General features: G+C 31.9%; 1 protein-coding gene across 4 annotated transcripts; it reads right to left on the bottom strand.

Moving 5' to 3' along the window:
- Positions 1-991: 991 nt before the first annotated feature.
- On the bottom strand, positions 992-12,131 carry LOC100254527 (diacylglycerol kinase 1). Of its 4 annotated transcripts, none has more exons than XM_003633280.4 (13): positions 11,855-12,131; positions 8,662-8,858; positions 8,411-8,533; positions 8,183-8,311; positions 7,561-7,646; positions 6,480-6,603; positions 5,835-5,883; positions 5,106-5,188; positions 3,864-3,931; positions 2,981-3,058; positions 2,788-2,875; positions 2,297-2,413; positions 992-1,565 (listed from the first exon to the last, which is right to left on the bottom strand). In XM_003633280.4, the coding sequence occupies exons 2-13, from the start codon at positions 8,854-8,856 to the stop codon at positions 1,248-1,250; spliced, it is 1,458 nt and encodes a 485-aa protein (XP_003633328.1). In that variant the 5' UTR covers positions 8,857-8,858; positions 11,855-12,131; the 3' UTR covers positions 992-1,247. The 4 variants fall into 4 exon arrangements, with proteins under 4 accessions (XP_003633328.1, XP_010657409.1, XP_002275797.1 ...); XM_010659107.3 differs by having other exon boundaries at positions 8,662-8,862; positions 11,855-12,108; XM_002275761.5 differs by lacking the exon at positions 11,855-12,131 and adding an exon at positions 9,975-10,239 and having other exon boundaries at positions 8,662-8,862.
- Positions 12,132-25,400: the final 13,269 nt, after the last annotated feature.

Raw genomic sequence — 25,400 nt, 5'->3', positions numbered from 1 at the left:
TATTAGATTTTAAGATTATGTGATGATTGGCTAGATTATATGATTATGAACTTTAGCCATTTCTAGAATAGATTAGAATAGAGTTATACACATTTTCATGTTCACTTGAGTGTGTATATAATAAATCAATGTTTTCATAATCGGATCGATCACTGAAACGAAAAAGTTATCGATTCATGGTTCACTAGTCGAACCTATAGTTGAATCGATAATGTCATAAATATGTACTTTATACATTATTAAAATTAAAAATATTTATAAAACGTTTTAAATATATAAAACATTAAAAATCAATAATATTTATTTTTTTCATCTTTAATATTATCAACTTAATATACATAAAAATGTATTCATATTTTAAAATTTTGTTAAATAAAATATATATATAATATTTAAAAGTTATATATCTTATTATTTAATTCATTTTATGGTTGTAAGAATTATTATATTATTTTATTTGTATTATTTACAATTTTATTATTATAAAAATATTATTGTTATATAATTTATTGTTGAGTGAATATGTTAAAAAAAATACTTTGGTGGGTGCAGTGGTGCCTCCTATGCCCTTTGAATTGGAGGACGGTGGAGTTTATGCTGCAAAAAAGTTCTCATTTCTCTCTCCCACCAAGCCCACATCTAAAGGAGATAGGAAATGGCCTTATATTGCACATTAACACCCTTCTTGTAAGCAAAAGCAAATGACCCATCTGATAGCCCAGCTCCACAACAAGGCTAAAGCTCGTTATGGCCCATTAAGATAAGAATGGATCCAAGTTGGAACCGGTGGCCTGATTTGCTGAGTTAGCACAGCAATTCGATGGCAATCCGGATTGGATCAAACCCTGATCAACGGTTGAACCGGGCCGTCTGGTTTTTAAAACATATAGGGTTTGGAATGGCCCTAGTTGGGTCTCCCTTTTATGCATCACTCGTTATTTTGGGACCCTGTCTGATACATAATTGCTTACAAAACACACATTCTCCACCCTGAAGAAAACAACGTAAAATCCGTATTGCAACTTTAGATCTTCAATTTGTTCATACAAGCCACATATTATTCCAAATTAATGCCACCAAAAAAGAAGATGCGAGTAGGAAGCATGGGTTGCCACCATGCTTCAATTAACAACAGGTACTGGCAAATGAGTAGGCCAGCGATAAAAGATTCAAATAGAATAGAAACTTTGGACAAATGATAAATGGAGAAATCTATATATAAGACACAGGGACATTTTGAGGGGGTCTTAACTGAGATGAGAAATGTCAACATCATCCGGGATTCTGAAGGTTTCCGCTGCACCAAACTTCTTCCACTCTTCCCCTTCTTCTTCTTCGTTACTATCCGGCTCCTCAGTTTCGGGAGCAGGCGGTGAGGTGGGATCTTCGCAGCTTTTTGATTTGCAGTTGTCGGTGGCTAGCATCTTAACCTGGCCAAGGTGAGAGATTTCTACCATAACAGTATCATCATCGTCTGGCAGAGGTTGTTTCCATGGTTCTCCATCGATCCTCATGAAAGTATGGTCAGCGGAACCCTTGTGAAACTCAAAGCGGATGCGGTGCGCCTGAAAAGACAATACCAGTAATTGATTCAGTCTCATTGCTGAAGCATAGTCTAATTTCCAATTCAAGGTTATGCAACTCTTGGAAAATTTAAGAGAAGCATTTGGGTTAAATATGAGGAAAAAAAATAGATTGAAAAAGTGAAAGTAAAGAAAAGTTAAATGAAAAATAGATTTATAGTTAATAAATTAGTTTTATATGTATTTTTAGATTTATTTAATTTATTTTCCTCCATAATATATAAAGGTTAAATAATTCTGAAAATGAATTATATTTGATTTTTTTTTAATAGTAAAACCATATATAAAAAAATGATTTTCTTTAATATATATTTTTTTTAATATTTCTCGGAACTAAATATAGTGTCAAGGTCTATTACTAAAAAATAGTTTTATGTTGTTTATTAAAAAAGAAAACAACTTAAAGGCACTTTTGCCAAATTTTTGAGTGAAAACAACCTTTAAGAATTAGTTCTAAGAGCATTCTTTTTTTGGGTGTTTATTATAGAGTATTCTGGAAAAAAAAAATGAAACTATGAAAATGTTTTGAGAATTTTCGAATTATACATAAATGAGTCAGTTTTAGCATTGAGAATAAGTTGAGAAAATTGTTTTGTATATTTAAGTTTCAAATAAAATTTTGTGTTTTAAAACAATGAGGAATTATTCTAAAATTTGAGAATAGTGCATTTGAAAACGTTACCACAAAAGGCCATTACAGTTTGGTTCCTTACCTGTGCTAGACGAGTACCATGCCCTTTCGGAGCAAGCAGAACGAGTCCATGCCATGCGTCTCTAAAACCAACAACCTCAATGAGGCGATCATCAACAAATGGTGCTGTCAAATCTCTCTGCAGGTCATATTCCACAAAGGTATCCTCTAGTTAGATGCAAATCGTATTAAGGATTTCCAGGAAATTAATTTATGTTACCGATAATAATAACATCTAGACTCGAGACATGTTTGACAAGTGCGTAAACTTTTGAAAGAAACAGTTTTTCTAGAATTTATTATAAAAATAGACTATATTTATAATAATTTTGAGATGTTTTCGATTGCTTTTTATAGACACTTTTCAGTGATAATTTAAAAAATGAAGAATATTCAAACAAAATTTTATTCTTAAAGAACTGATTTCAATTTTTTTTTTTTTTTTTTGAAACATTGGCAAAAATATCCTAATTTTTATAGAAGCAGAAAAGTGAATGAAATATGGAAACTAACATCGCGTCGTCTCCTTGCGTTTGGTGTTCCCCAAGGATTAAATCCACCGGAAAAGCTGGGCAAGTTCAGACACACAATTGACCGGATGCTGTACATTGAAAAGAAGAACGGGTTAGAAAAGTCAAACATCGAGAGTTATTTGTGAGGGAATTATCAATTGAATACGAGTGAAAAATAAATAAATTTAATTGACCTGTTTGATATTTTGAGCTCTTCCCAATGACCACCAACCTTCTTCATGACGCTTATCTTTGCAACCTGAGCTATGTTCCTGTATTCAATTCAAACTATTTTCACTAAATGTACAACAAAAAGGAAAAAAAAAAAGTAGACAAAATGCCAATGGAAGTCTCTTAAGGTTAAGACCCGATTAGATAATAGAAAAAGTTTAGATGGAAAGTAAGCATTTAACAATATTCAATGCCGTAATGCGAAGCAACATTGAAACAGGAATGACAGAGTGGGATAGTGTAAAAGCAAGTAAAAAGACAGCTATAGGGAATCATGTGAGATACGTCGCATTCCAGTTTTTCATCAAAAACCTGGCAAATGTCATAAGGGTATTGACCTGGTTATGGAGCATGCGATAAATATTTTTATGTTTGACCACCAAAAATTTAACAAATTTTGTTCAGCATAAATGGTGAAAAATAAAAACATGCTGAGATATGACTACTCAGAGACCAGCCAGAATTACTTGCAACAAAAAGCAACCAACTCAAACTCAATAATGCACTGCGATAATTGCAATATGAGTAAGACAAGCTATTGCACATCTGAATTGTAGAAGTCACGAGGATGCCTACTAAATAATGTAGCTATACTAAAGAAGGTGGAGAACATAAAATTGTACAGATTTTTCAAGGGAGATTGATAAATGATACTAAAGACAGATAGTGAAGTTGCAACTTGCAACTGCAAATAATTATGAATTCATAATCGCCTATTTTGAAGAAGTTGAAAACAAAATCCTAAACTGAGACACCTTAATCATACTATCCAGCAGCTGGAACAGAAAGGAAGAACAAGAAGGTCACAATAACTCCGTGTTTAATGGGCAATCACTGTATACTCACTTGGAAGCAGGATGAAAAAGTGAAGCAGCAAACCATCCTTGTGTGCAACCAAGCCTAGCATAAGTACCCTGGAGAAAGCAGAAGCAATAAGTGACAATTTTCATTATAAGGACAAAAATCAGCGCTCTAAGTAGGATCCAGTTAAAAACGAGCAGAATTATCGTTGTTTAACAGAAGCATAAGCATATGGACATTCAGCTGAATAAATAAATTTGTAGAAAAATAAAAGAACAAATTTATATGCCTGCAGAAACGTTATGAGGGATCATTAACTCATCTTTATGAAGAACAACAGTACAAGTTTTCTGCTTAAAAACGTGTTTACATGGCTTGATGCATGTAATCTATTCATACACATTTCTTTAAGTCTGGCTATGGGAATCCAGCAAGAATGGAAGTAAAAAACTCCATTTGAAGAATCAGAGTCACTAATTTAGCTTTCCAAATTTAACCATTGGTCTGCACTCTGCACTTTAGATATTGTTTTTATTTTATAAGAAACAAAGATAAGTTTTTATTTATAAAAGAACGAGAGAAGGATGAAGGGTCCTTCTCACAGAACGCAAAATCTGATCAATGTAAGAGTTTACTCCTCTACTATGAATTACAAACTGAAAGCCAACTTAGTTGAATAACATTAAGTGGACCGCAGATATTATTAAGTGCTGTGCTCCAGATATTGTTAAGCATTGAGAAATTTAATATTACAGGTTAAAATGGGCATTCAGCTGAAGAACTCTGTGCCACAGATAAAATGAAGCATGGAGACATTTAATACCGCTGTTTAAGATGGGTATTCAGATAAACTTCTTTAGCTGGCAAAAACAATTAGGAGGATAAAACTCCTTATTTATTTATTTTTGCATGATTAGCCACATTGCCAAGTTTACATGAATGGAACACGTGCCTTCAATACTGTCATCATCATATCTAAATGGGAACTTACTCAACTTCTCATCCCAACTTTATTTTCATAAAAAATCTTCTGTTCTGTTTCAAAAGGTTGCTATATTTTGCAAGGTTCTCAACATTTTGTTTGAATTGAGGTCTGACTGTAACTAAGATACAATATTGACTGGATTGATGGGATATAATGAGTTAGTTCACCTGAAATCAAGTTTACCATAAATCTCAAAATGTACAAATGTCATAATGAAAATTCACCAGCAAAACAATGATAATGTTCTGATCATTATACTAGATGTTGTTCATGCATTTCAAACAATGCACAAAATAACGTACCTGATTAACTAGCTGATTTGTAAATTTTTCAGGATGCAGTTTTCGTTCAGTGTGAAATGCATATGATACTTGAGCATCCATGCCTGTAGATAACAAAATATAATTGGATCTTACACATTGAGGTAAAATACGATTTTCCAAGAGTGCAACATCTCTAGAATATATAAATAATTAAACTAATATATAGAAAAAGGAACAGAGGTTTAATATTCCTATTTTGTTTTTCAATATAATTGCAACTGAAATACTGCATCAAGATAATGGACAAAACAAGTATGCTAATAGGAATTTCCAGGACCTCATGCATGACATTAACTAGAGAAACCTAAAATCTGTAATGGAAGCTAAAATAATCTGTTATTACCATTGTTAAGAGTCTCTCACCCATGACCGATCAAGAGAGACCTTATGACCAAACACTCAACACATAGCTCCCAATTTTAGTCATGGTTAAGTGTGAACCACAGTTTCTGTTCTATTATTCATTTATCTTGAAAAATGAGCTACTGATTGAACCTTAACACAAAAAGGAGATTAGAAAGGAGTTTCAGTTTTATTACCCTAGAGGAAACAGAAAATCTAAACAAAAAGGAATTTTACAATTCAAAAATTATAATACTTGCAATATGTTTCACAATGCAACCATAAACAAAGAAAATTTCTGGAAAAGAATTAATAAACTACGTAAAGTAAAAGTGGTAAAATATCATCCAAAGGGAGCAATCTTACCCATGCTGAAGTAGTTCCAGAATCCCCCACGAAATGTATGGTAACCCTCCTGCAGAGCAATGATACATTTCCCCATAAGAAAGGAGAGCCATTTATATATATTTTTTTTATAGCCATCCAATACTTAATTCTTCTATTTATTTAACTTTTTCACAATTCTTTTTTACTTCTTGGAAACTTTGGTTTGGAATGAGTCTTGGCAAATAACACTTAAAATTGAAATTAAGATTTAGATGGGTTGTTCTTATTGGCCCATGAGCTGCCATGAAGGTTTTATTTTGATACTTCAGAAGTGGTTATGCCTTTCATCAATAGATAACAAAAGAAAACCCAGAAGTATAAGATCTTTTGGCGTTTTCCATGTATCATATCTCTATGAAAGCAGGAACAAAAAGAAAACAGATTGTAAGCCATAAGTGAATGAACAAGAAGACAATGGAAGCTATCCATGATGACAATCATGAAGTTCAAACAAAAAGAAGTTAGAATTTAGGAGAGAACGTCAGAAGCAGATTGTAAGCTCAAGAAAACAGTAATGTCTTTATAATCTTGTGTTTGCGCTTTTTTTAACATTCTTGTTTCTTGATTTATTAGTAGCAAAAGTATGTCTTGGAAATAACATAAAGCAAGCAGGGAACTGGTTACCATGTTCAGTGAGTCTGTTTCAGAAACACGATGAAATGCATGCAAAGAATGCGGCAATTCAAGGGGTGCAATCGGATCACAAGAACCTTCCTTAGGAGCTTTCATCCTCATGAGAAAATGCCAGCTGCATTATAATAAACAATGTCAACAATAAATAATAATATAGGAAAATGAAAACAAAAAAGGAAAAAGAATGTGATGGCTAGACGAATTAAGCATTTGCCATTACATTTCCATTTATCTTAGACCTAAACAAAATCATATCCAAATGTATATCCCCAAGGACTCAAGAATGACCCATGACAAGTACTTATAATGAATACCATAGTTACAAATTCCAAATTCAGGATTTAGGCAGGGGAGCTGCAAAATGGAAAAATTAAATTTGGGATTACTAAAGAGAGCATCATGATGTCAAGCATATAATGGGCATGACAATATTTTAAAACTAAAATGGGGCAAAATTGATGTCCTTATCTCAAAATAATGTGAAAAATTAGTAAATTGTTGCACACTCATCATCTTTGTCAAAGTGTTGGTTGGTTTGACATAAATTGTTGGTCTATAACATAGTAGAAGCTTTTTGGTTAATTGGTAATCAACATGGTATTAGAGCTTTGGCTTAGGGAGGTTCCGACTTCAAACCTTAATTTGTTCCTCAATTTATATTCAACCCCCATGCAAAAGGAGGCCATAACTGAGGTGGCATGTTAAGTATTAAACTGGTTTAATAAGCATTTTCAGTCCATTAGCTAACAATTTACGCATCTAGGTTAATTGCTAGTTCTAAGAGTATTCATGTGTAATTTTCAAGTCATAAAATTATATAAAACACTTTCATTCAGACAATGTAAGGAGAAGAAAGAAAAAAAAAAACATAGGAATAAGCTACTAAATCTACAATCGGACAACACTGTCCAGCAATCTACCATGAACAATGAAGTGAAGGTTCTGCAAAGTATGCTCTTCATTTTACATGGACTGAATTTCATGGTTTGAAATATTACCAAAACCATACCATACCATTGATGTATTTTCATAGAAACTCAAAAAGAGAGAGGGAGCATGAGAAATGTATAACCTGTCAATTTTCATTTCTTTTGCCTTTTTTACTTGACCCAAGAAAGACTCCACAGAACGAGAATCTGTTCCAGGATTCTTCTTTCCCTGCAAATCAGAAAATTGCATGTCACACCTAACTTTCAAATTGCCAATGGTCAGCATAACCCAAGATGTCTTACAAAATTATTCTTCATAATACCATTATATCCAATAAATACTCAGCGAGCAGTCAAAGTTGATCAAGAAATGAAGCAAGTTCAAAGAGTTAAAAACCCATATCAAACATATGCTGTCTTACATAAATCACAACGCACTGAAAGCTGGTGCTGAAGAAGTGTCTCTAGATGAAAATTATGAAAGAACAATATGATATTTAAAAACAAAATCTGGATCTCAGGGAGTGCATTCACAATGTTAAGGAGGTATTTCATGACTTCCGTATATGTTCTTTGAAGATGCTTAATAGGACAAAAGAAAAAAAATAAGGAAACAAATATTTACTTGAAGGAACATGAGCAAATTTATAATTGCCTGCTTGATAAACAACAAATTGTGCTTCAAGAATAAGAGAGTTCAACATATACTGAATTTCAAGGTACTTTCAAATCATAAAGCCACTATCAAGAGAAACTGTTTCTCACCCAACCAAATGAAAAAGGAAGGTTGTTTCCTGTTCCCAATGGCACTGTAGCAATTGGCGGTGGCTGGGATAATTTGAGATCAGAAACAACTCCAAGAAGCCAACCAGCTGTTCCATCCCCACCTGCGACCTAGTGGACAAATGGCATGACAGAAAATTAGATATTGTGATCATATAATATATGTGAATATATAGGAAAGCATAGCTTAGAAGTAATAATCCAACTCACAATTATTCTCAATCTCTCCTGAATTTTAAAAGCAAAATCATCTTCACTGTGCTTGAGCTTTTCTAAATTGACATAGATTCTGCTTAGTGACTTATCAGGAGCCTCTTGATTCACATCAAACACCTGCAATTAGTTACTTTAAAGTAAGGCCATGACAAACTAGGTGCTTATCCAGAACTGTGGAATTTAGTTAATCCTGCATTTCCATCCTTAACATGTACATGAACCACATCATGGAATGTCCAAGATACCTGTTTTTCATTGAGAAGAGAACGATATGTTATAAGAAGATCCCCACCCAGCTGGCCACCGCTTTTGGAGTTGATGAACACTATCACTGGACACTCGGGTACATAAGAAACAGCCTCAACCTCCGATTCTGGAACAAGAATATAATCAGGGATGCGGAAATCCTTCAAGTCGAACTCCGAATTAGAATTTGCCATTACTGCCTTCAAAATGCAGCATACATCAGTTGCAGATCAAGTAATGGTTAATGAGAATTCAATTATTGGAAACCTGACAAATATATATATATATATATATATATATATATATATATATATATATATATGCGCAACCAGATTCATAGTGATTGGCATACAAACAACAAAAATTTGTGTTAATTAAAGTAAAGTACCAACTTGCCATGATGCTGCAACGGAAAACATTATTAATGGACTTAGAAAACCATGAGAAAATAAAATCATTCATTTTCAGTTTACACAGCAGTCAATTAAACAAGTCCACCATCAGAAATGGTGTAATCACAAAATTGATAGGAAAAAAACCATTTATTCACATTCTAAATTGAGCCTTCTTATACATAAGCATGAAGAAAAACAAATGAACTCATTTTAAAATTATAAGTTGCTAACATCAAAGTAAGCCATCTTCAAATTCTATATGACATAAACAAAATAGAATTTCATGAGGTTTTCAAAGGCATGTTTCTTTTAAAGTCATAAAAAAAGACCATTTAAATATTAAAAGGCAACCAAGTAAGCATCCTCCATCACATGTAATCTAGGGATAACCGATGAAAAGGGATAAAATCAACTTGAAATTGTAAATCTAACCTCCCACTTTTGTTCAACAAAAAAATACCCTTTTGAACAAGAATACCCTTACTTTTTTCTTGTAAAAATAACATTTTCTTTTAAAACACATGTAAATAATATAAATAATGGAAATATTGAAAGGTATTTATGTCAAAAATGGTCCTCTTATGAAATGGGAGTGGTTTTCCAAACTTCGGATTTTTCATCCCTTTTAATCAATTAATCCTATAATCTACTTGTTAGCATTCCCAACTGCCATTCAGGAATCAGTTTATAGCCCGTTTAAGGAGCTTAAAAAATAACGACCAAATATCGAAAAAAATAAGCATGAGTCTGCATGATTAAGCAAACCAACTTCTTAACCAGAAAACCCCAATCAAAAGCAGCCAAACAAGACCCGAGATCTTGTGCCACAATCTGAGATCAGAACTTGAATTTCCACAACAAAATTCGCAAACCCAAAACAAGAACTTGTGAAGAATTCCTCTAAGGACAGGATTTACCTGAAGAAGAATTCCCAGAAAGTTCGAAATTCCGAACACCCAACACCAGTTGTACAGAGCAAATAAAAGAAAGCCAAGAAGAACACACGGATTCACAGAAAAACAATTGAAACGAAGGAAGCGGAGAAATACGCGGATGTATTGACCAGAAATGATGTGAATTTAAATGAATATATATAGAGAAACAAAGATTGAGGAAATGATTTGGCTTCTATCACATGCCTGCGCTGCCCGGATCCTTCCCTCCAAGAAGTGGAAGATTCATCCTATCCTTTTATATTAGTCAGCGGTTTGTAAAATAAGACCCAATGACATGTTTACATCTCAGCAATGAATGAGGGGGAATCACCAATATACCCCACCATTTTCATAAATTTTGTCTTAGATACTCCCTCCAAATTATTACTTAAATTCGTATTTCATTTTTCATCCTCATTTATTGTTTTTTTTTTCGTGAACAACTCATTTTTTGTTTATATAGTTGGAAAATAAAATGTTTTATACTTGTATTTATAGTGCTTTATTCTACTTATTTTCTTGGTCATTCACCTTTCTGTTTATGACAGGTAATACAGCTATTCAATTCACTGTTTTCCTATTTAATCAAACGAGTGTGAATGGGTTCAAATGAGATACTAATTAGAGGAGAGAGAAACGAAATGATATAAAGTGATGATTCATTTGAGAAGTTAAAGCCATTCAGGTAAAGAGAATATAAAACAATGGAATTTTTGAAAGGTTATGATTGACATTAACTTAAAGTTATGATTGATATTAACTTAAAGTTATGATTGATATTAACTTAATCTTAAATTACTAAATGCTCAAAGGGGAAAATGCATTACTAGCTTTCTACTTAGTATAAAGCATCACATGACATATTTAGTATTCATTAAGACCATATGTAATTTACTTTCTCCATAGATATCCATACTATTCTTTCAATAAGTACCATACGTGATATTAATGTATCCACTTAATTTAAGTACTTTCTCTAAATTATTTTAGAATATAAATACATCAGTGCTTAAAAGCCTCTAAGATATTAATTATTAACCACTATACTATATGATAATGGAATATGACAACGTGGAACGCAAGGTATAATAATGTCATATCGCCCCTATCGATGTTATCAAGTAGACACCGCGTTTGTATTTGGTGGACCTGCTCCATATGAGAAAATCTGACCTTCAACCGATGAGAAATCTGGGTGTCATTACTTTTCACGCACGCTCCACGAAGCGTGACGGTTTGAATGCCAAAAGCGTGGACAACGGAAAAGGTTGCTTTTGGTTGCCGAGAAAGTGCAACGATGAAGAAAAAAAAAGTCAGAATTTAAAATCTCTCTCCTCTTTTCTTCAGGATTAAGAAAACAAAAAATCGTAAACTCAATAGACAGCCTGGAAAATAACGGTTTTGGCCGGCGGGAGAGTGAAAAGGAACGACACAAAAGGAAAAAAGGGAAATCGAAATTTAAATATCTCGGTTCATTCTTTCTCTAATCAGAACCAAGGAAAACAAAACACAGAGTAAAATAAAACACGCATACTGCAACTACTGAACTCAATTGAATCGAGATCGCAATTGTTATGGAAAATCTAGGCTTGTTTGGAAGGGAAAAATGACAAAAAAGAAAAATAAATAATTCAAAACTAACTTTTTCAGAAAATATTAAAATATTACTTTTCAAAAACAAACATATTTATTTACTTCATTATAAAAAACGAAAATGCAGCTGAAAGCATTGTTTTATTCAGCGACGAACAAGCTCTTCTTCGATCAGTACTTCATCACAATCCTTAGCATGGTGCAATGAACAAATAAACATACGGATTAAACGAGGAAAGAAAATTGAAGTGAAAGTGATGGTTGTTTACCTGGAAAACGATTTCTGAGGAGAATACAAGAAGGTAGATCAGATGCGAATTGTGTGGAGCTGGCGAAGCGAATCCGGATCCAGATATAGAGGAAGAGGATCAGACGAAGACGACGGCGAATTGAGAGAGGAAATTGCTTGGATATTTCCACTTGTCCTGTGCTGTGAAGTGACGATCTGAGCAAATGATTCCCTCAAGGAATGGAGATTCAAACTGATTCGTCGTTCGCTGGCCCTCATAGATTTGGGCTACCTATTTCCCTTTCACGTGACTCGTTTGGATTTTTGAAAATTGAAAAAAAAAAACGTTTTAATTTAACAAAGCATTTTAAAAGTCACACTTCCATATTAAATCATTTTCTAATTTACCTCGCTTTACCGATGATTAAATATGAAATAAGTAATCTTCATTATTAATCCAACAATGGATTTTGTTCTTTTGCTTTTCAATCCAAAGAAATTATTTTATTTTTTATTTTTTATTTAAGGAACATAAAAAAAAAAAAGAAAAAAAGAAAAAATAAGGGGAGAAGCGTGAAGGGGAAATGTAGGTTCAAATAGAAAACCTTGGGCCCTGATATACTGGGCTTTTTCTTCTTATTGGAATTTCAGAATGTGGAAAGTTTAGTCATTTGGGCTGAATTCGGCCCATATTGGATGGGCAGTGGTCACCTGGCCCAACCAGGCAGCGTTATTGAATTGAAAATACCTTCAATTAGAGAAAACCTGTTAAAGATTTAACACGTTGTTGGTACATAAAATCCAGCGGAATATGAAAAATGCCCATTTATTAAAAAATTGAATATTAAATAACTATTGCTAATATTTCATTCCGATGGCCCAGTCCAAAAAATATGCGGCATAATCCAGAAATATTTTGGTGCCATGAAGGAGAATTTTGGCATTTTAGCATCCTTGTAAGGCTCCCTCTAAGATAAATTTTTGTTTTTTGTTTTTTAATTAAAATCAACAATCAAAATCAAAGTCATAATTTTAAAGGGACAATAATAATATTGCAAAAAATTTATTAAATATGAAATTATTTCTGTTACAAGCCATCCATTCCATTGTTTCCAGGAATTTGCCAAGGATTCTAGAATCATAGCCAATCATTTTTTTTTCCTTTTTTGCCTTTGTCCTTTTTCTGGATTTAATTGGTTGAGGAATTAGTCAAGGCCATTAAAATACTTATTTGACAATATTTCATTTTCCTTTGATGGCCCAACCCAAAAATAAATCCAGCCTGAGTGCTTTGGCATTTCCTAGGAATTTATTAGGGATACCCTTTTGTCTTGCATTTACTAAGAAGAATCAAAATCATAATTTCAAAAGAAAAACATTAATATTGTGAAAGTTTCTTTAATGTAACAATTACTTTCTGCATGGTATAAAAAAGGGGGCTTTCTTCTGTCATTTTTGTTTGCCAACTTGAATTGATTAACAAAAGCCACATTGTCTTCATTTATGAATGATTTAGGTTTGGGTCCTCTTTATTATAATGAGTTGTTGCCTCTTTTTATAACATAATGTTAATTTTATCATTAATATCTTCACCCACATGCTTCTCGCTGAAGGTTTAAACATGTATTGTTATTTTTGTTATGATTGAGCTAATCCAATTTCGGTAGGCACCCAAGAGAGGAGTGAATCGCGTGTCGGTGTCTTTTTGTAAACTTTACAATTATGAATGAGAAATATATTTCAGCATGTTCATTATCAGGATTATGCTAATCCAACCTACATAAATGTCCAAAAGGGGGTGAATTGGGTGTTGGTATTTTTTTTATTATAAATTATACAAATATGAATGCAAAAAATAATTTAAACAATAATAAAATAAATCATAATAAAAAAAACAATTACTTAAAGTATAAAATAAAAATTTTTATAATGGTTTGATGCAATTTGGATTATGTTTGTTCTCCTCGAACTTCAACCAAAATGAGGATTTCACTCGATTTAAAGTGTCAATCTAAGCTTTCAACTTTATACTTGGATTACGGTTCCAAAGGATCCTTTACAATAAGACTTTTGAAGATAAGGTTTGTATCATGGTCCCAAAGCATCCTCTCAATAGATATCCCCCTCTTGAGCTCCATAAGTGATCATATACTTGGCAATACCTTGCAAGGTTTTTGTAGTGAATGGAAAGAATGATCATTGTATATAATTTGGACTCAAAGTCTAAAAAATTGGATACTTATACTTAAATCTCTTTGATTTCATACCATTTTTAAAATCTTTTTAAGCATGAAATATATAAATCAAATGTGGTTTTCAAATGGAAAATACATCATCTAACTTTTTAAATGATTTAAAATAATTAGATTTTAATTATTGAAACAAAGATTAACCAAATCTTGGTTTAATAATTATAAAATATGATACACATAATGAACTAAATAAAAATGTTAACATGCATGCCCAAATAACTCTTTTGGTTTCTTCTTTACATCTATCTTTTTATCAAAATTCCTTCATTAAACACACTCATTATGCTCAAGAAAATCTTGAACATGAATGTGTCTCAATTGAACTACAAAAACTTTAATTGAAGAAAAAACCTAATCCATGTTGAGAACATCATTATGTTTGTTTGCCTAATGTGTCACAGAGTATGCCCATATAGAGTTAGATTCTCTTTGAACAAATCCAAAATCAACCCAAATAGACTCTTATTACTTATACATGGTGCATTGCTTATACATAGCCAAATGGACTTATAATCCACTCAAGGCGTGTACCTATGTGTATTTGATAGTGATTCTGAAAAGTGTTTTTACTTTTTTTAATATTTAAAATTTTTTATTTTTCAAGTGTTACAAAGATTAAAAACATTTCTTAAAATTATTACTAAATGCACTCTAAGTTATTGTTTGTTTGTTTTTTTTAAACTTTTTATTGAAAAAAAAACTTGTTTTCAAATTTGAGATTATTTATTTGTTTTTTTTTTCTTCTAATTTTTTTTAACTTATTACTTTTTTTTAATAAATAGAAAAAAAATCAAAATATTAAGCTTTTTTTGAATACTAAAAGTAACTAATTAATTTTTCTTTACTTTTTAATACTCAATAAAAATAAAAAATTAAAAAAATGAACAACTTAATACTTATCACTATTAAACACTATTTAGTTTTAAGTTTTATTTAGAATTAAGTAAAAAAAATAAAAACCACTTAAATGTCCTTAAAATTAACATTATTCCTATTGTTATAATTATTTAAATTAGCCAATTTAAAGCCACTCCTCAATACTAATGCCAAAATGTACATTATATTACTATACTAATATCAATATATAATAAGTTAAAAGTTGGTGAATTTTTTCACCTAATGGAAAAATTTTAAATTAATAATATTTTGAATAAAGCTTGCTTAATTCATTGTGAAAATCAAGGATAACTTTCTTCCTGTCTTGTTTCCATGTTCTAATGACCGAAAAAAAAACACCCTTATGTCGTCCATAATTTTTCTTTAGTGATTCCAAAACTTAAGGTTTCAAACTTTAATGTTTCATAGATATTCATAATAATCTAGCCTAAAACATAAACAAATTATATGATAATACAAATCACATTTAATTAAAGTACTTTAAGTAATAGATTAGTTAAAAAATTAAAGAAAGAAAAAAATATTAAGAAAAATAGCTTTCTCTTATTTTGTGGTACTAGTAAAAATGTCAAAAAAATCAAATATAATAAAAGTTAGTTAACAAATTTAAACATTTTCAAATTGTTTTATCTTTATATTAAAAAAATTAAATTAAGTGAAATACAATTGAAATAGTATATAAAATAATTTCTTGATTTCAAATCTAGTTATTTTCATTTTTTTTTCATTTTCATTTTCTTTTCTTTTGCTTTTTGGTTATGTTTGGTTCCTAGAATATTAAGGAAAGGAAAAAAAAATTTAAGAAAAATAGTTTACATTTGATTTCAAGATGAAAAATATACTAGATATTTATATATTTTAAAATTATTTAATCATTATATAATGCATGATAATAGGTAAAACACATTTGAAGAAATTTATAAAAATAATTTATTGATTTTAAATTTATTTTTTTTTCATTTTTCTTTCTGTCTTCTTTTCCTCATGTTTTTTTTTGGTCATTTTTCGGAGCCAAACCTAACATCCCTCATTTCTTTTATATTTTCCTTCAATTTTTTCGAGAACCAAATATAGCCTTAAAAATCATAACTTTGAAACAAGAAATAAAATGAATGCAACACTCTTAATGTGAAATGATAGAAGAAAAATTAATACATTAATCACCAAAATTAACTCTCAAACATGTTTGATATCTAATCATAAACCTTGAGATCATCAACAAAGATACTAGCAAAAACATCTATTTTAGCCTTGAGGAATGGCAAACCAACCTCAATATCTCGTTTGTTATTTTTGCCATCATGAAGAGACATGGCCCCCATTGCATCTATCAGTATAATTTCTCCCTTTTGTAATTGTCCCACCTCGAAATCTATGTCATGAACTACCAATTTGGGTGACCAAGACACTCTTATAGTTCGCTCTCGATGTAGAGATTCAACATTTAGTAGTTAGTTCTCTGCACTCTTCAAAACACCTTCTTTGTTGTGAAGCTTTTATCGAATCACATCTCCTATGACTTTGATTGCAACTAAAAAACCATCTTTATCTATTAGTGGCAAACTCTTTGCATTTGCAATACATGGTCCCACATAGTTGCCGAAGTAGTTCCCAGGTACTGGCGGGTCCAAATGGGCTCGACAATCTGCCATAAAAGCTAGGTGCTCCAATTCATTCTTAGCCACTTCCTCGCCACTCCTCGACCTAGCTTCTACCCTGTAGGAAGAGTGTAAATGTGAAGTTGTGTTTTAACTTGTCTTATATTGGAAAGATAGTAACCCCTTTAGCGGGTATATTATCTAACCCACTTTCCTTAGCCTAATGGGCTTGTGGAGAGGTGTAAGAGAGCCTCACGTGCCCATGGGGCCCAAGCCAATTTGAGTGGACTTTGGGCTGGTTGGGCCATAATTTCTTAATGTGCGTCGTGTCCGCACACACATCCTACGCAGGGGGTTCCCCTCTCCCCTCCCCTACGTATGCATGCGAACTCGACTAATTTTATTTTTTAATTTAATTTTATTCTGTTTGACTTAGTCTTTTATTTTTGGTTGACTCTTTGGGAAGAGTCCCATTAAGACTGTCTTAGTGGTTCTGATTACAAGTAAAGTCCCATTGGGACTACGCTTAAAACCAAGTCACCCATCAACTCTCAATACAATAATTTTGAGAGTTCTTCTAAGCCTTCCAGTGCTCTACAACATTCTCTAGCCGTGTTCATCGCCGTCCTTGTTGTATTCATACATCTATCTGGAGGAATATTTTCTGAACCTGAGCTGTACACGTCTTGCCTACAAAGTGCACCCAAGGCAAGATTCACTGGTTGTTGGATCTTGGAGATAGACCACTGGTACCCTAGTGCATCGAGTTCATCTTCGAGGAGAGTAGATTTATTTCAAGGACAATGTATTCACTCTTCAGCCTATCACTGATAAGTTTACAGTTTCTTATTATGTTCTTTGCTTGTGTGTTTTGGGCTAGTCCTCTGTTTCATACCCTTAGACCAATAATCTTGAAATAGATCCATTGAAGCTTCCTTAGTTCACACATGTCCTGATACCTCTAAGATTGATCCCTTCAATGGGACATTCTTTAAGAGATGACAAGAAAGAGTTTTTTCAACAATTGATGTAGTGAAATTGTGACACATTTTGACTGACCCAAAACGAGAAGATGGTTTTAAATCGTTGCCTACTTGGGAAACTGGTAATAAACAAGTTAGTCATGCTATTCTTAGTACCATTTCTAATGGACTTTTTGATGTTTATTGTCAATATAAAGTTGCAAAAGAAATTTGGGATGCAATAAATAAAAAATAATTATAATTTTGGAAGTGCAGGAACTCAGATATATGCCATAGAGAATTTTAGAAATTTTCAAATAACCGAGGATAAAGATGTATCATTTCAAATCCATGACTACCACTTGTTGATTAATGACTTAGCTATTGAAGACATTAAATTAACTGAACCTTTTTTGGTTGGTTACTTAGTAGAGACTCTTCTAGAGTCTTGGAAAGGCTACAACAATAACATGAAACATAAAAGGAAACAAATGTCCTTAGAAGAAGTCATAATCCATATTAGGATTGAAGAACAAAACCGAAATAGAGACAATGTTGAGAAAGCTAAGGAACTGTCTTTAAAGCTAATGTAATAGAAGAAAAACCCAAACCTAAAAACAATAGGTTCAGAAAACAAAACTCTAGGACCAAACCCAATGCATCAAACAAGGTCCATAACCCAACTATTAAAAAAAAGGGTAAGTGTTTTGTTTGTGGCAAGTCTGGACACCATGCAACTCAATGCCGCCATTGGAAGAAAACTGAGAAATCCAATTCAAAGGCAAATCTGGTAGAAACAAAGGTGATCACAATAGTAGTCTTCTCTAAGGAGGTGAGCATGGTCACCAATATGAAGGATTGGGTGGTAGACTTTGGGGCTACCGGGCACATCTGTGGCAAAAAAAGTCCATTTACTTCCTATACCACTGTAAAGGAAGAAGAGAAACAAGTATTCATGGGTGATTCTAGATCTACCCCAGTGATTGACAAAGAGAAAGTTCTACTTTAGCTAACCTTTGGAAAAATGCTCGTCCTCAGTGATTTTTTTCATGTGTTAGATATCTGCTGGAACTTGGTGTCAGTATCTCTACTTGGGAAAACAGGAATGAGGATCTTGTTTGACCTTGATAAAATAGTTTTAACCAAGAATGTTGCATTTATGGGGAATGCCAATTGTAATAAGGGTTTATTTATGTTGAATGTTTATGATATTATCAATAATAATACATCTTCTTCTTTTACTTACATAGTTGATTCTTGTAATATTTGGGATGGTAGATTAGGACATGTGAACTTTTCATATATAAAGAAAATGGCTAAATTGAGTTTAATCCCTAAGCTGTCCTTAGAAAACCTTGGAAAATGTGAATCATGTGTAAAAACTAAAACCACAAAGAAATCTTGCAAATCAGTAGAAAGAGAATAAAACCTACTAAGTTTAATACATAGTAACTTGAGAGACTTAAAAAATACAATGATTAGAGGTGGTAAAAGATTCTACATAACTTTCATAGATGACTACTCAAGGTATACAAGGGTATATATTTTGAGAAACAAAGATGAAACAAGAAATGCTTTCATCAAGTATAGAAATGAAGTGGAAAATCAACTAAGTAAGAAAATTAAAAGGCTTAGAACTAATAGGGGATGAGAGTATGAGTCCAACCCCTTTAATTCTTTTTGTGAAGATCATGGGACCATTCATGAAACTTTTCCTCTTTATTCCCCTGAGTCTAATGGAGTAGGAGAAAGGAAAAATAACACCTTAAAAGAAATTATGAATGCAATGTTGGTAAGTTCAGGAGCACCCTTGAACTTGTGGGGGGAAGTTATCCTCTTTGCTTGTCATATTCAAAATAGAATACCTTACAAAAGAACTGATAAAACTCCTTATGAGTTGTGGAAGGTGTAGACCCTCTATTTTGTCTTCCTCGCACATGTCGTTTATAGCAATTCCCTGGTGGCCCATTAATACTCGTGTAACCTATCTTTTCTAAGCCACCTCGGAGACTTTGGTTGAGGGATTATCTGACCCCTTATTGTGACCCTTGGCAGCCCTAACTTAGACTTAGGCTTTTCTTGCTTTTTTTAGGATAGCTTTTAGGCACTCTAGGCCCACTTAGGCACCCTAGGCCCATTTAGGTAAACCTAGGCCCATTTAGGTACACTTGGCCCATTAGGCATCACTTTAGGCCCATTTAGACACTTTAGGCCCACTTAGTTACCTTAGGCCCACTTAGATCACTTTAGGCCCATTTAGCCACCCTAGGCCCATTTAGGTAACCCTAGGCCCATTTAGGTACACTTGGCCCATTAGGCATCACTTTAGGCCCATTTAGACACTTTAGGCCCACTTAGTTACCCTAGGCCCACTTAGATCACTTTAGGCCCATTTAGACACTTTAGGCCCACTTAGTTACCTTAGGCCCACTTAGATCACTTTAGGCCCATTTAGCCACCCTAGGCCCATTTAGGTAACCCTAGGCCCATTTAGGTACACTTGGCCCATTAGGCATCACTTTAGGCCCATTTAGCCACTTTATGCTCACTTAGTCACCCTAGGCCCATTTAGATTACTTTAGGCCCATTTAGGTACACTTGGCCCATTAGGTATCACTTTAGGCCCATTTAGACACTTTAGGCCCACTTAGATCACTTTAGGCCCATTTAGGCACCCTAGGCCCACTTAGTACACCTTAAGCCCATTAGATGCACCTAGCCCATTTGGCGTCACCCTAAGCCCACTTAGGCACTTTAGGTTCACTTAGATACACCCTAGGCACCTTAGACCTACTTAAGCACCACCCTAAGCCCACTTAGGCACCCTAGGACGATTTAGGCACTTTAGGCCCACTTAGGCACCTTAAGTCAATTTAGGCACCATAGGCCCTTTTAGGCACCCTAGGCCCATTTAGACACCCTAGGCCCATTTAGGCACCTTAGGCCAATTTAGGCATTCTAGGCCCATTTAGGCACCTTAGGCCCATTTAGATCATTTTTTGCATGGGCATGGCTTGCATGGTTGCATGGCTTGTATGACTTGCAAGACTCATTTTTGTAAAATCACATTGCTTGACTTTTTTTTTACCTTTATATTTTTGTTTATTTTATTTTATTTATTATTTTGTATATTTCTTCATTTATTTTATTTTCCTATTATTTTATCACTTTTCCATAATACTTGTCTTTACTTATTTAGTTTAATTTAATAATTTTGTTTAAACGTTTTCATTATTATTATTATTATTATTATTATTACTATTACTTTATTAACTTTGAAATTTTGTAGGAAGTCCACCAATAGAAAGATAAGAAAGTGCCTATGATGTGAAGCTTGGAGTGGGTAGCTACCATATTGGTTCCAAGAGTAGACATATGGAAAAAATGAATGGAGCCATGTTATGGGGAAGATTCAGCTTATGTATGAAAAAAGAAATGATGAGCAGCAAAGAAGGTAATGTAATTTGTCTTTTGGAAAAAGAATCATGTGATGATGGAAGGAGGATTCAGTAGTGTTTTGGGTTAAAGCATATTTTAAACGGAAAAGGAAAAGAGATGATATATTTTAGGAAGAATTGAGGTGGCATATTGAATAGACAGACTGTATTTTGCAAGAAAGAGAGCAGGGGGAATTCAGAGAAGGAAAGAAAAGTCAACTCACATGCAAAAAAGGGAGAAGAGGCGTGATGAAGGGGATTTAGGTTTTTTTTGGGGAATATGAGAAAGACAATTGAGGAGAGAAGAGGAAGATTATTTTTTTGGAGGGGGAGAGCCTGAAGATAGAGGAGAGATGTCTTAGGGAGAAAAGAAAAAAGAAAGTTCTGGAAGAATTTTGGTGGATTTTTTTTTTAATGAGATTCAGAAGAAAATTGTAGACATGGAGATCACGTTTCCGGGTGGAACTTCTAAAGAACGCATAGGCTGATTCGGGGACTCTTTGTGGTGAAGGAACACACGAGCTAGATCGAAGAAGCAGACATAACTAGACTGAGAAGAAAAAGTGACACAACCGTGAAAGAGGGTAGCTGCAAGCAAGGTTAGTGTTCTTTGACTTCGTTTTGTTGGATTTAAAATGCAAACGAATGTGAATATATGGTCAGTCCTGATGTGAATGATGCTATTGACATGTTTTTATTTATTTGTTAAAAAAAAGGGAATGAAATCATGGACGGTTATAATAGGATTTAATGTCTTTCGGTGAGTGTTTTGTTGGATTTAATGTATTTATATGAGATGTGTTAATGATTGTTTGAACAAAATATAAATTAAGTTAGGATTTTTAGTTTTTTTGGTTTTTGAATTTATTTTATTTATTTTATTTTAGTTATCATTATTATTATTGCTAATCTCATGTTACTTTTTGTTGGCATTTGTCTTGGATGATTCGGGATGATAGTTTAAAAATTGGATGTTTTATTCGTTTTGGATAATTTTGTGATGTTAATGAAAAGTTGAAATATTTTGCAAGTTTTTTCTTAGTTTTTAATAATTTGGATATTAATGAAAAGTTATATTGTGCTTATTTTTTTTTAGCCTTGGGATAATTCTTGATGATTGTTTGAATAAAATATAAATCAAGTTAGGATTTTTAGTTTTTTTTGGTTTTTGAATTTATTTTGTTTATTTTATTTTAGTTATCATTATTATTATTGCTAATCTTATGTTACTTTTTGTAGGCATTTGTCTTGGATGATTCGGGATGATAATTTAAAAATTAGATGTTTTATTCGTTTTAGATAATTTTGTGATGTTAATGAAAAGTTGAAATATTTTGCAAGTTTTTTTTAGTTTTCAATAATTTGGATATTAATGAAAATTTATATTGTGCTTAATTTTTAGTTTTGGGATAATTCCTGATGATGATGAAAAAGTTTGAATTTTTAAGTGTTTTGATAATTTTTATGGTAGCTTTGTTCAAAAATAAAAAATAAAAAGTTGTAATATTTAAATTATTTTAGACATTTTTTTTTCTCTTGGATTAAAATATAAAATAATTGTTTATCTTATTTTAAAAAAATTTATTATGTTTTAAAAAAATAAAAATAAAAATTTGTGCTTTCTAAATAAAGAGTTGTGGAAATCATCCTCTTGTAAATAAAATAAAGTTTAAAAAAAATTATTAAAGGAAAATTTAAATTATAAAAGATGTTCTTACATAAAAAAAATATTTTTAAATCATCAAATATATTTTTTATAAGGTTTTATTATTATTACCATTATTAATTAATTAATTTTCTTTCTCTTTTTTTTTGTAAATGAATTTTTTGAAAGCATTTTCTTCACATGGAATTAAAGTCTTTTTTTAAATAAATTGAAGTTTCCTTCTATAAAATTCATTAAAACTATGGAATCAATTATTATTATTATTATTGTTATTATTAATACTCATAAAATATTTCCTTTATAAGTGATAACATTTATTTTCTTGTGAATAAACTTTCTTTTAAAAAAACATTTTCTTTGCATGGAATTAAAGCCTTTTTTATTTAAGTAAATTGAAACTTCCTTTTATAAGATTAATTAAAACTATGGACTCAATTATTACTACTATTATTATTATACTCATGAAATATTTCCTTGATAAAAGTGATAATTACATTTATTTTCTTGTGAATGAACTTTTTAAAAAATATTTTCTTGCATGGAATTAAAGTCTTTTTATTTAAATAAATTAAAACTTTTTTAAAAAACTATGGAATCAATTATCATTATTATTATTATTATTATTATTTTTAATACTTATGAAATATTTCCTTTATAAAAGTGATGATTACATTTATTTTCTTGTGAATGAACTTTTTAAAAACATTTTCTTTGCATGGAATTAAAGTCTTTTTATTTAATAAATTAAAGCTTCTTTTTATAAATAAAATTCATTAAAACTATGGAATCGATTATTATTATTATTATTGTTATTATTAATACTTATGAAACATTTCCTTTATAAAAGTGATAACATTTATTTTCTTGTGAACAAACTTTTATTTTAAAATATTTTATTTGCATGAAATTAAAGCCTTCTTATTTAAGTAAATCAAAACTTCCTCTTATGAATACAATTCATTAAAACTATCGAATAAATATTTTTTTTAATACTCATGAATTTTTATTTTTTATTTTTTTTATGAAAGTGATAACATTTAATTCCAAGCTATATTTGTGTATATCAATTGGGGAATTGGTGAAACCCCTACATAAAATCATCTTTTTAAAACTCATCTTTACTGTCACCCTTACCATTTATTGAAATCATATCTATTTTTTTTTAGGAATTATATACAAGATGTATGTGATAATTGATGATTTTGTATACTTTGATCACTTCTGCTATGCTAATTAGACAACGAGCATGCTAGGATTTCTATATTTTATTATTTATCTAACCCCTTACAACTTGAGGAAGCACGTTACAAATTATCTATGCTATCTAGGTATGTCCTTTATCACCTACTTTCTGAATTCTGTGAATATGTTTGTCATTGTGAAATAACGCTTATGTCTAATAATGCTTGAGTGTTCTGATATACATGTTTCATTGTTTGATTATTTCTAATAAAATACATGTTGGATGATATATTGTTTAAATTAACCATTGATGTTTTATGATAGCGCTTGAGAAGCGGTCTAGGTACGCATCCTAACCTTCCTTTATTATGATTTGATCTTGTTTGGCATGCTATTTTTTGGAATCATCTAGCCTACTTAGGTATCCATAATTAATCGGTTAATTGCCACATTCCCCTTAACTTAGTTAGTAGAGACCTCTATAGGGCTTAGAGGGGTGCTACCTTTTAAAGGTACCTTCCCAATAGGTAACCTGATCCCCAGACTTAGACTCGGGTTTTTCAAAGACATGCTTTTTCCAAAAATTATGGAGTCACATTTTAGGGTTTTTCTTTCTTGTTTTATTTTCCCTTTAAAATAAAAATAAAATAAGTGGCGACTCCGACTTTTCCAAAAATTATTTTTCACGAATAAAAAGCGAGTCTCGCCGATCGAGTGGAGGCGCACGTGAAAGATGCGGGTCCACAAATTAAATTTGGTCCACAAATTTAATTTGTGGACCCGGAATTTTCACGTGCGCCCCCACTCGATCGGCGAGACTCGCTTTTTATTCGTGAAAAATAATTTTTGGAAAAGTCGGAGTCGCCACTTATTTTATTTTTATTTTAAAGGGAAAATAAAACAAGAAAGAAAAACCCTAAAATGTGACTCCATAATTTTTGGAAAAAGCATGTCTTTGAAAAACCAGAGTGTAGGTCCGGGGATCAGGTTACCTATTAGGAAGGTACCTTTAAAAGGTAGCACCCCTCTAAGCCCTATAGAGGTCTCTACTAACTAAGTTAAGGGGAATGTGGCAATTAACCGGTTAATTATGGATACCTAAGTAGGCTAGATGATTCCAAAAAATAGCATGCCAAACAAGATCAAATCATAATAAAGGAAGGTTAGGATGCGTACCTGGACCATTTCTCAAGCGCTATCATAAAACATCAATGGTTAATTTAAACAATATATCATCCAACATGTATTTTATTAGAAATAATCAAACAATGAAACATGTATATCAGAACACTCAAGCATTATTAGACATAAGCGTTATTTCACAATGACAAACATATTCATAGAATTCAGAAAGTAGGTGATAGAGGACATACCTAGATAGCATAGATAATTTGTAACGTGCTTCCTCAAGTTGTAAGGGGTTAGATAAATAATAAAATATAGAAATCCTAGCATGCTCGTTGTCTAATTAGCATAGCAGAAGTGATCAAAGTATACAAAATCATCAATTATCACATACATCTTGTATATAATTCCTAAAAAAAATAGATATGATTTCAATAAATGGCAAGGGTGACAGTAAAGATGAGTTT

The sequence above is a fragment of the Vitis vinifera genome, chromosome 12 (assembly GCF_030704535.1).
Source record: "Vitis vinifera cultivar Pinot Noir 40024 chromosome 12, ASM3070453v1".
Classification (NCBI taxonomy): Eukaryota; Viridiplantae; Streptophyta; class Magnoliopsida; order Vitales; family Vitaceae; genus Vitis; species Vitis vinifera.
The sequence above is the reverse complement of the archived record's forward strand: the minus strand, read 5'-3'. Positions and strand labels throughout refer to the sequence as shown.

Excerpts from the sequence above, each read along its gene's own strand:
- LOC100254527 (XM_003633280.4), bottom strand. The coding sequence starts at position 8,856 with ATGGCAAATTCTAATTCGGAGTTCGACTTGAAGGATTTCCGCATCCCT. Across the intron at positions 7,647-8,182 it reads TTCCTTTTTCATTTGGTTGG|GGAAAGAAGAATCCTGGAAC; the intron begins GTGAGAAACAGT and ends TCTGATTTGCAG. Across the intron at positions 5,884-6,479 it reads AAACAGACTCACTGAACATG|GAGGGTTACCATACATTTCG; the intron begins GTAACCAGTTCC and ends ATTGCTCTGCAG.